Source organism: Microtus pennsylvanicus, chromosome 10 (genome assembly GCF_037038515.1).
Source record: "Microtus pennsylvanicus isolate mMicPen1 chromosome 10, mMicPen1.hap1, whole genome shotgun sequence".
Classification (NCBI taxonomy): Eukaryota; Metazoa; Chordata; class Mammalia; order Rodentia; family Cricetidae; genus Microtus; species Microtus pennsylvanicus.
Window position 1 is genome coordinate 106827392 of NC_134588.1, and position 12317 is coordinate 106839708.

The 12317-nt window shown below is 42.4% G+C and overlaps 1 protein-coding gene across 1 annotated transcript in view; it reads left to right on the forward strand.

Annotated features, from left to right (window-relative positions):
* Positions 1–12317, forward strand: part of Ush2a (usherin) — a 663496-nt gene that overhangs the window by 330643 nt on the left and 320536 nt on the right. The window contains 3 exon segments of the mRNA XM_075987373.1: positions 8490–8552; positions 8927–9023; positions 10940–11111. Coding sequence (XP_075843488.1) covers positions 8490–8552; positions 8927–9023; positions 10940–11111 — 332 coding nt within the window.

Consider the following 12317-nt stretch of genomic DNA (forward strand, 5'->3'; position numbering starts at 1 on the left):
ACTCCATGTTGGAAGAGAAAATCAAGGCTGGGGCTTTTGGGCAGTGTATTTCCTTTTCCTCCCCTCCATCTTATTTCCAAAGGCGACAGGAGGTAGAGCTTGAAACGGTGGAGGGTTACACTCCCTGTTTCTACAAAACATTTGATCTAAATGTTGAGCCCTCTCTCTAGTCCCTCTGTGACTGTAGAGAACTTTCCCTTGTTCTTTCTGCACCCTGACTAGTAACTCTACCAATGACAGCACTGTCTAGTTAAGATAAAAAATTACAGCTCAACTGAGAGGAATTTAGGATCAAAGAAGGCAGAGAGGTGGGGGTCAGAACAAAGTAAGGAAGACAAAAATTCATGGATTAGCCTGATTGTTGCACTGGCAGAAAATAATGGAAGGCAGAGGAGGGAATCGGAACTCCAACTTTAGACCCGTTAGCTTCTTCCAGATTATTGCCCAGCCATAAAGAGGGGGAGAAAATAGCTAATACAGAAAGAGATAAACAAGGGAATGAGACAGTTATTGTTGAGTAGTCCCAAAGGCCCACTTCAGACAGAGGCACCAAAAGTCGCAGTACACTCAACACGGACAGCCTGAAATGTTTCTTTCTTGTCCATATTACTGCTGTAAGAAACATTACACACCTGAGATTCATCAGAGTTGAGAATTGGGACAGCAAGCTTGGCAAAGAACTCTAGAGTTGCAAGTTTACTTGCGTTCTTGTTGCTGTGATAAAAAGTCTCACATGAAGCAACTTACAGGGGAAAAGGATTTGCTTTCTCTTGCCTTACAGTTTGATAAGGGACATAAGCAGGAAGTCATGGTGTCATGAGTGTGAGATAGCTCATCACCTTGCAGCCCCAGTCAGGAAGCAGAGAGTCCATGGGAATTCGGGCTGCTCTAATGACACACTTTATTCCAGAAGATTACATCTCATGAAGCTTTCACAACCTCCTAAAACTGGTCTAACAACTGGGGACCAGGTATTCAAACAACATGGGGAACATTTTCCATTCCATCCTCCACATTCCCACATTCTCAGGCCTCCTTAGGCTCCTGGATATATCATAATGAGAAATATATCCACTCCAGTCTCCAAAGCCTCCATAGTATTAAACAAAGCCTGTTGAAAAGCCCAAAGTTCCCAGTCTCTTCTGATACCTAAGGCAGTCTTTTAATGACAAGCCCCCCAGAAGGGGAGCCTCGGCGCCTTCAGCTGCTCGTTCATCCTCTGAGGCCAATGATGGAATCATCTAGACTCCAGTGGCCTTGCAGCGTCTCACCCCTCCAGCTCTTTTGTGTCTAATACATGTGACCTCTTCTGGGCCGCCTGCCAATTTCTCCAGTGGCCATCCCATGGTCCGGACATCTCTGACATTCTGAGAGTTCCATTGCAGTTTAGACTTCACTGTCCCAGCTCCATGCAGTGGTCTCTCAGAGCCTTCTCCCAGGCACTCTGACTGGGCCTCATATTGCCCGGCCTCAGAACCTTGGCAGAAGCCCCCATGAACCCCTCCCTCATACAGCTCTCCTATTTGCGAAGTTGGTACCACAGGGCTTATGCCTACATACTATAAAGACAGCTTGAGATGCAGCCTGTGCCCATGGAGAACAGTTGTGAGGCCTCTGTGTCCAGACCCTGGGGGACACACTTCCCAGGCTATTTTCTAGTAAGAAACTACGCCATCGGCATTCTGAGTTCAGGCTGACTTCTCATGAATGAATTTGTGTTTACGAGTTGGAGCCTTCGGTTGGTGGTTTCTTTCCTTGGAGAAGCCTGCCTACTGTCTCAGAGTAAAGTGTGAGCTTTCTCCTTAATTATGGTAATCACTTTAATGATTACACCCTTATCTCTGCACCATAATTACAACTGTACCCTCTCTTACATCCCGTCTTCACGATGCTGCAGTTCTCCTATCTGCCTGTGCCTGTTGTTGCTGTCACTGGGTGAGAGCCGTGAGTAGTAGCCATGACACAGCCTGAATGCTGTCTTGTCTGGGACATTCCTCCACTGGAGAAATCAGTGTGTTACTTTTTAACTCGGTGTCAAGCTCTCAGGGCATGGACAAAGGACAACCAGATTCTGATGGAGCCTTTATTCGCATCTGAAGCGTGAGGAAGCAGGACTTCTCATTTTTCTTGGTGTGGTTATTCTGAACTGCCACCAGGATGGCACACTTAAGCTACAGACAGTATTCTAGGGATTTTCTACCTTGACATTCTACTTTGAATTCTTCACCTTTTCTTTCACAAACATGTCCCTAAACTTACTAAGAACTGCATGGATGGGCCCCATTCCTTGGTATCATTTTCTGTCTTAGTAACTTTAATAGTTTCGATGTCAAATTAGCTGGAAAAATCAATTCAGGAAGTAACACATTTATTTTCATCTATAGTTTAAAAATAGTTTCAGCCCTTAATAGTGAGGAAGGCAGGGCACAGTGATCATGAGGCAATTGATTTTATCGCATTCACATAAGAAAATAGAGAATAGACAGTAAGTGAGTGTAAAATTTCAGGACTTGCTTCTTGTCACCCAGTTCTTCAAGTAAAACTCTGTCCCCTGAAGGGTTCATCACCTTTTAAAGCCAGGCCATCAGCAGACACTGAGTGCTCAAACACTATAGGAGACATTTCATATTCAAACCACAGCAGGAGAAATGGTAAGTACTTGGAAAATAAGATGATACCAGGTAATCAAAGGCCATAGGAGGGAAAGGCAGCTGTGGTGAATATTCTGGAAATCGATAGTCTCAAAAAAATGGAGATTGGCCTAATGGTGGTGGCACATACCCTTAATTCCAGAACTTAGGAGGCTGAGGCAGGCGGATTTCGGTGAGTTTGAGGCCAGCCTGGTCTACAAAGCATGTTCCAGGGCAGCCAGGATTGTTACATAGAGAAACCCCATCTTGAAACCCACCGCCCCCAAAAGTGGAGATTGTTGGTGAAGGAGTGATTCCGTCCGTGTGCTGTGTTAAAGAGGTGGGCAGCAAGCTGCGTGTGTCTGCAGAGGGTGGATTCTAGATTTAGAATCTTGGGCCTGGTTCCGAAGATGATGAAGTAATGAGTGGAGCTCGGCTGGTTGGTGACTAAATGAAGTCGAGGTGAAGGGCATTGCACTTGAGGAAGTTAAGTGAAGCCAAATTCAGGGATGAGTCATTATTGAGGATGTTAAAGTTGCCAAAAGGGAGATTAAGATTGAAAAGAAAGCTGAGCCAATGCTGAAGTCATTGAGGAAAGAAGCTGTGTGACATCGGGGGTGGAGTAGGGCACTGCTAACTAGGCTTTGCACATAAATTCTTCTAAGTAATAAATTGATATTAATATACTGTGGCCATTTTATATCTACATCACCTGAATGTATCATACAAAATTAATATATATGTAACCACCCATAGTATAAGACACCTGCATACCCTGGTTCCATAACACTTAGTGATTTACATGTTCATCTGCCTCTGTATCCTGGATTTCTTGTTTGTTTGATTGATCAATTGTTTGTTTATTTTGAAGCATTAGTGCTTGGCGGTTGGGTTTGATGCTCGGTTAGGAACAGCTTTGCCTTATTATTTTTAAACGCAAATTTCCTTTCGCTTATAATTATAGGCCTTTATTGATTTGGCAGTTGTGTTAGACTTTTTGAGATTTGTAGACATTAATATGTTTCTAAAAATGATAATGGCATTTCATTTGGGGGCACAGTACCCCATGTAAGGGGTACTGAGGTCTTTCTCTGGTCTTGCCCATTCATTATTCAGCAAATGAAAAGTATTTTCATTAGGCATTACTCCAAGCATTAGATAATATGGTTGGCATGCTAGAAAATATCTCTTTGTGCTCAAAAGGTTTCCATTCTCTTGAGTGGGATCTAAGGTTGGGATGGATGACAACATAATTTGACTCCTACTCAAAGGAGGATGAACCTAGAGGATAAGCCAAGGCCATTCAACAACAAAGGCGGAAATGGACATCAAGGAGAGAGAACAACCCCTTCAAAGACCTCCAGGTGTGGGTTTGTAATATGAGGGGAGCAGAGCTTCATCTGGGGTGTGTGTGAACGGGAGTGTGAGGAAGAGAAATGTTAAGTCAGTCACTAGCTGACAGGCCAGTGTTCGATTTCATTTTAAGAGCATTGAGAGGACAATTCAGGACTATGTGTGTGTTTCGGGGGTATTTTTGTCATTGCTGCTGTTTCCAAAGAATCCAAAGTGAATTCTTAGCTGATGATATAGCTCTCAGACCCCACATTCCAAATGACACCCCACGTCTCTAACAATGCCCCACCCACATAGTCCCTTTCCTGTTTCTGTGATTGCTTGTTTCTGTCCCCTCTACTCAACTCTCCCAAGCAGTTCCTTCACCTTTGGTAGGAAGCAAAGCTGTAGATAACCAGAAACTCTTGGTTTTCATTCTTTACCATTTCCCGGCTCTCACCTACCCCTTCCTACTGACTATTTCTTGTCTCAATTCTCTATTTTCCTTGATAACAAAATCCTAGGAGGGTCACTCTCTTTAACTCCTCTCTCTTATTCCCTCATGGGTGAATGCCTTGGTTCTGGCTGTACCCTTCCCGCGGTGTGCCCTCACCAGAATCCCTACAACTTCCTTACCTACTGGCCTCAGGTCTCTGTTCAAAATGTTACCTCGAAGAGATGGCCATTAACTCCTGTCTATCAGAACAGGCCTGCCTAACTCTTACTACTATGTCAAGTTTTATATAACTTTATATATTATTTAGCACTAATATTGTTTATTCAGGGCTCTCTCTCTCTCTCTCTCTCTCTCTCTCTCTCTCTCTCTCTATATATATATATATATATATATATATATATATATATACATGATTTATTTTAATTTTGAGACAAGGTCTAACCATGTAGCCCAGGCTAGCTTTAAACTCACACAGTCTTCTTGTCTCAGCCTCCCAAGTCCTGGGACTATGGTCTGAGCTATCACACCTGGCAGTATTAACACTCTTAAGCCCTGATGAACATTAAAATCCATTCTGCTCTAATATACAATGCCCTGAACATCCACAAACAAAACAAATTACTTACAAGGCAGAGTAGTTGAGGGGAACTGTACCTGTGACTGGAGGATTTGATGCAGTTGGGTTCTGATGCTTCAGTCCTGATGATTCAAGAGTTGTGGTGGTTGAGTAAGAATGGCCACATAGGCTCATCGATTTGAATGCCTGGTCACCGGGGAGTGGCACTATTTTGAAGGTTTAGGAGATGTGGACTTGTTGGAGGAAGTGTGTTATTTAGGGTGGGCTTTGAAGTTTGAAAAGTTCAAGCCAGGCCCAGTGGCTTGCTCTTCCTGCTGCCTGCAGATCTGGGTGTAGAACTCTCAGCTCCTTCTCCAGCACCATGTCTGCCTGCATGCTGCCATGCTTCCCTCCATGACGGTAGTGGACTAAACCTCTGTAACTCTAAAAAAAAAAAAAAAACCAAACAATTTAATCCTTTATTTTATAAAGTTGCAGTGGTTATGGTGTCTCTGCCTAGCCTCCGCAGGCTAAGAGTCACACCCACTGTACCACATGGGACCCTGCAAAGTGTAGTCACTTCCTCATCCTGATCTCCCGTCCTAACAACCATAGCAACGGATGCTCCACAACCCAAAGAAGACAACGTATCACAGCAGAATCCAAGTGCAGGAAGAAGTCCTGTGTCATTGCTACAGGAAACTGTTCCTATCTGTGGCAAACAGTCCTGGGGGGGGGGTGTTAGTAATTAGGCCTCAAAATCCTGTTGAAGGCATAGACTTATAATATATAGGAGAATGGAGCATTTTGCATGCTGGGGGACCCATGGTACCGATATAACATGATTTCCTGAGACACTAGCTGAGATAACAAAGTCCCGGGTGTGAAGGCCGCATCTTTGAGATGCTGTCATCCTTGAATGGGGTGATTTCTTACTCCACTGCAAACTAGATAGCCAAGTCCCTGCCTGAAAATCTGAATGCTTATAGGAAAGGGAACTCCAGCCATTACTGAGGGGAGAATATGACAGTACCCAGTCTCGGCTGCAGCTAACCATGATGTTCTGTCATGACTAAGATATAGTCAAGAATAGCTCAGATTTAGGCACAGGGACCATGACTTCTGGCCACCGTGAGAGTTCCTGTAAGCTCTGTGCCATCCTTGCTATTGCTCCTGATATGACATCGAATGAAACCCCTAGCTTTCCTTCCCAGAGAATGTAAGGGATTCAAACCTGGGGAAGAGACGAGAAGGAGAAAGTTTATCAAGTCCTTGGCAATCAGGGGCAGCAAAGGAAGAGAACAGGGAGGGGTGTTAGACTGCCTTGTCGTAAGTCTGGTCTGGCAGAGTGGCCCTTCAGCCGGGCGTTATTCCTTGAGTGATCTGGTCTCACATCACATGGATCATGTACTTTTCTTCTGGCTGTACCGAAACACCTAAGTGCAACAATTAACTGGGGGACAGGTCAGCCAGAGGTCCCTGCTAAAAATAAAATAGAATAAAATAGAGCTAGCAATTGAGGATGGTGCCTGGAATTGGCATCTGGCCTCCACAAGCTCATATGAGTGTGTACCTGCCCACCCACACACTCACATGCACATGCACACACGTGTGCACGCGCACGCACACACACACACACACACAATCAGGGTAAAATACACTGCTAAGGTTATAACTCCTAGTAACCCATCACTCGTGATTTCACCCACTCTCATGATGCTGTTTTGTAAGTTGTGCTGGCTAGACTTCCTTTAATGGTGGACAGGGATGTGGAAGTATAAGTCAAATAAGCCCTTTCTGCCTCCAGTACCAAAGTCATGGTGTTTCATCCCAGCAATAGCAACCCTGACTAGGACATAGGTTTGATATGATGTTCGCCCAAATGGGGGCTCTCCAGTCCTTACTCATGCACATTTGACGAGGTTGCTGTGGCCATCTCCCAGAGCCGTACCATCCCACGTTGGTCCATCACCTCCAGTGTATTCTTGCTGTGTTCCTCTTATGACATTAGATGAGGGTGTCTCAAGTCAGCACAGCGCCATTAGATATTATCATACAGAAGCTGTACAAAATGAGGTTTGGTTAAATCAGGCAAGTGTCATCCTGGTGACCTCCTTTGTTCTAAGGCAACTCTTGCTATAAAAATGACTAGATTGCCTTTCTTCCGGTGACCTACATGTTTAGCCAATTGATTGTATTTTGCATGAAAATCAGCACGCCTTTCCTAGTTTACTTTTGCTATCAGTATAATGCAAAAGCTATTTTCCTGAATTAGGCTGCATTTCATTAATCTTTTAAACATGAAATTATGATGGGTCAAGGTTAATAAGATTTAAGGATATGTGTTACTTAAATCATGACATGTTTCAAAGATGTTTCACAGAATCACTATTTTTAATATTGTGAAAGTACAAATTAGATTTAAAGTTTGGTAAACTTGGTCAAAATTTAGTTAGATAACTGGGTGCTTTATATGTGAAGAATTCAGGGCATTTAAGAATGGAATTGAAGAATTATAGATTTAGTTTTCTCATTAGGGATATGATTAATATTCACTAGGAAAGTCAACAGATGTGAAGTACCATGGAAATTCATGAGAAGGAGAGATGATTTTATTGGCCAGGGTACCACATGGTCGCCTTTCATACCTAGCTCAACTGTATTGTCATCTCCTTCATTCATTCTGTGTTCATTGATTCGGTTATTTATATTCAGAATCTCTAGTATGTCAGGCATGGTATTAGAACTAATATGGCTGCAGGGTTGTGAGTGTCATGCTGGGAGTTTGCACAAAGTGCTATGGGCATCAGATGAGCAGATAACAGCTGCTGCCTGTCCAAGGGGATCCTGGGAAGTGTCTGGGACATCTTCCAGGTGAAACATACCCACACACAGCTTGGATGATCTGAAGGTCAAATAGTAGTTGACAAGGTGACAGGAGAATGGAGTTTCAAAGTCATTGTTACAGGCAACGAATTTGCATTTCAAAAATAACTCCTGTTGTCTTCAAAATAATTTAAATATCTCATTTATTTTTAACAGAGTCTTTGAACTAAGACTAAACCCTGAAAATGAGTTGCCAGATCATAGCCATTCAAGTAAACAAATTATAAAATGAGAAAGTTAGATGGAGATTGTGACTGACAAGGATCCATTTCAATGCAGCCAAGTCATTTAAGAGAGAAATGAATATATTTTATTTCTACTGATTTTTATAATTAATGATTTTTATATCATTATAAGTATGGTTTTCAAAGGCAGGGTTTGTCTGTAGCTTTGGAACCTGTCCTGGAACTCACTCTATAGATCAGGCTGCCCTCAATCTCACAGAAATCAGCCTGCCTCTGCCTCCCAAGTGCTGGGTTTGAAAGCATGCACCACTACTGCCCATTCATAATTAGTGAGTCTAATGTGAAGCTTTATTTTAACAATTCCTAAAGGTCAGAATGTGGAAAGGGAGTGAGCTCTCCTGAGAATATACTAGGGAGGATAATTCTGGTTTCTCCTTCCCCAGATTTAGGCATCCTCACAGCTCATGAGACTGTCCTTGACACATGCACACGTGTGGGGTGCACAAATGTAGTATGAAGCCGCTTGTTCATTTCTGGCTTCCTGAAATAATCACACAGAAACTGTGTTAATTACAACACTACTTGACCTATTAGCTTATGCTTATTTCTAGCTCACTCTTATCTCTTAAATTAACCCATTTCTATTATTTTATATTTTACCATGAGGCTCATGGCCTACCAGCCAGGTTTCAGCTGGTGGCTTGTGTCTTTCTGCTCTGGCAGCTCCATGGTGTCCCTTTACTCTGCCTTTTTTCTTCCAGCATTCAGTTTAGTTTTCCCTTCCTAGCTCTACTCTACCCTATCACAGGTCCATGCAGATTCTGTGTTCATTAACCAATCAAAGCAACACATATACAGAAAAACTTCCTACATCTCACACACAGTTCCCATGCCATCCTGCAGACAGTGCAGCTACCCCCAGAACAAGTGGATCCCCCTACTTTGACTGCCCTTGGTTCTAGAACTCTGCACGTCCAGTAAACAGAGCTCTTGTGTCTTGCACATGCTGGTTCTGGCTCACATACGAATCCTGACGTGCTCATTCAGAGGGGCTTGTGACATCCAGCTAATTGTATTGTGATTAAATGCATAGAAATGATTAGACCAATGGTTCTAGGAACCTCTGATTATCACTTGTCAACTTAATTTCCATTTTGTCTCTAGGCAATCACTCTAAGCTAAATGTGGATACAACTTTTCTCTAGTTGTCAGTTAGAGAAAAATGACCACCTACTTATCCACTGGGAAGTTCGTTATAGGTGGAGGGCATTTTGCAATCATTTGCAATGACTAGAATAATGTGTGTGTGTGTGTGTGTGTGTGTGTGTGTGTGTATACACACATCTTCTTTTTAAAAATTTATTATATTTTAAATGTATGAGTGATTGCCTGTGTGTGTACACATGCACAAATGTGTGTGTGTGTGTGTGTGTGTGTGTGTGTGTGTGTGTGTATGCCATATATGCTGGATGCCCAATGAGTCCATAAGAGCATCAGATCCCCCAAAGTAGAGTTACCCAGGATTGTGAGCCTCCATGTGGGTTCCAGGAAGCAAACCCAGTTCCTCTATAAGAGCATGAGTTTCATTCCCCTGTAGTTCAAGCCAGAGAAGAATATAACTTATAAATATGCTCAATTTTTTTTTCTGATCTTAGTAACTTTTGTTTATTTCTCATTATATGAGGTCTAAGAAGCTGAGTTAAATTTTTTTGTTGTTGTTTTTCGAGACAGGGTTTCTCTGTGGCTTTGGAGCCTGTCCTGGAACTAGCTCTGTAGACCAGGCTGGTCTCGAACTCACAGAGATCTGCCTGCCTCTGCCTCCCGAGTGTTGGGATTAAAGGCATGTGCCACCATCGCCCGGCGTTAAAATTTAATAGAGTTCCCTTAGCACCAGTTCATGCCTGTTCATTTTTTTTCTGACTCCCAGTTTTCTCATCTGAATAAACCGCGGCATTCGTTCAAGCTGAAAAGCATCACCATTCATGCTTTTGCTGTCGCTGCTCTAATCCTAAATTCTCGGGCTGGCCCTCGGTCGCCTTAAGACAAGCTGCGTTATTTATTCTAAAGAGTACCTACTTCCCTGAGTATTTCTCGGCTGAGTTGTCTTCTGTCTGTTCTGAAACGAGACCTCCTTACCTCATTTGAAGTGTCCATCGTTCTTGGTTCTACCTGTCCAGCCTCCCTGATCTGGAGGTACAACCTCACGGTGCCGAAAAGCCCTTGCCCATCGCTTTAGCCCTTACAGGTTTCCACTCTCTATATTCCGTGACTGCTTGCTCATTCTGTGTTGGGTTGCTGGGGTCTCCAGCACTGGTACACCATTCTCCTTCTCACACCCTCAGAAGTACTCAGACACTGTCTGCCACCCCATCTTTGTCTGATATCCTAAACTGAAGATTAAAAGAAATCATGCATGTTTACATATTGTTAACTATTGTAAATTACAAGTAACTAGGGGTTGGGGAGATGGCTCAGTAAGAACAATTATTGTATGTACAGTCATGAAGACCTAAGCTCAGATCCCAGAACCCACATAAAAAACTTGGTGTAGTCATAAACAACTCTAACCCCAGCGCTGATGAGAGGCAGGAAGGTGTATATTGCTTGCTGCTCAGCCACTCTAGCTTCAGGTTCAACGTCACACACACACACACAGACAGAGGGGGGGAGGGAGGGATAAAGAATAAGTAACTAGAAGGCAAGGGCTATGTCACATTTCCCCTAAAGACCCTTAGAATAGGTATTTTATAACTGTGTATATGTTTTTAAAAGGCAATCACTTTTGAGCTCTATATGTAGGTTTTTTTTGCAGCAGGGTACATTAAAGTTTGTTTGACTCTTAATCCTCTACATCACAAATGAGTAAAACGCTGTATTTTTCACTGATTCCCAGGTGGAGACAACCAAGGGAACTAAGTGGCATTAGGGAGCCCTATAGATTATATACTTTGAATCCTATACATACCTCCACAGTGTGGAATATTGTCAACAACAGCAACAAAAACCTCCAGGCTCACACGCTCCGGCACCTTTCTCCTGGGTGTCTATACCTCGTCAAGCTGGAAGTTAGGTCAGCTTAGTTTCTGCCATTTCTCTCCTTCCCATATCCCCTCCTTTCCAAATCAAACAAATGAAATACCAAAAAAAGCCTCATCCTTTAGTATTTATACTAAAAATTCCCTCCATAACCTAAAGATGAAGTCTTCTGGTTGATTGCCTGCATATTTAGTTTGTGTTACTTGAAGGATAACATAACCTGAGTTAGTGAATTTTCCTGCATCTATGTTGAGATGCTCAGTACTAATTTTTTTTATTATTTGTAGGACATTCTAATTGTTGAGAGCTTTTCCCCAAAATACTTAGATTAATAAGATGGTTGCCTGTGGTGCTTGTATTCATTTGGAAAATTCCTCACAGTATGAATTTAGATCTTGTATTTTTAAATGAAGATTCAAATGACCCCAAGATATTCTTGATTGTTATTATACTGTGATTTATATTAAACTTCTGTCTCAGAAGAACAGTCACTTGGTGAAAGCCGAGAGTCAACAGTTTAGAGGTTTCCTTGGGAAGATGGTGGTATTTTTAATGCTAACTGGCACGTCTGTAGATGAAGGTCTTTTAAAAGACCTTGACGTTGCTGTGGAATTTGTACTCCTATTTCCTTTTGCTTTTTGATGAAATATAATCTTTTTTTAAGTTTAATAGCACATCTGAAAATAACTGAATATAAACATGAGGTTGTCCCTATTTGTTTTAAACACCCTCTTCATTTTATAGCAATACCTATATGAGGGTATTTGCTTTGATAAATGCCATAGAAAATATTCTGCTCTTGATTATGAATAAATTTACATTTATGTAGACACTGTGTACGCATTCATTTTACTTAACATGCTCGTGAATGCTCAAAATATTATACCATGAGAAAATAAACTGCATCCAACTGCTGTTACGTGTCTGCCTTGACAGCGTAGAGCAAGGGCAGCTGACAATGTGAAGCCCTGCTCGGAATGGCCCGTGTGCCTCTGCCTTCAGCACAGCATGTGGATGTGGGACCTGACAATTCAGGTTACACGTAGGCATGTTACTAAAAAGCCAAACAGTGTCCGAAGTCAATTTTCAAAAGCTAATAGTGAAGTCCACACTGTTTCCAAAATAGCTGTACACATGAAAACCATGAACAGGCTCGATTGCTTGGGAGCAACCAAGATTAAGCAGAAATTGCTGAAATGCTGGGTTTCATCAGGAGGTAAGTGGCATAGAAATGT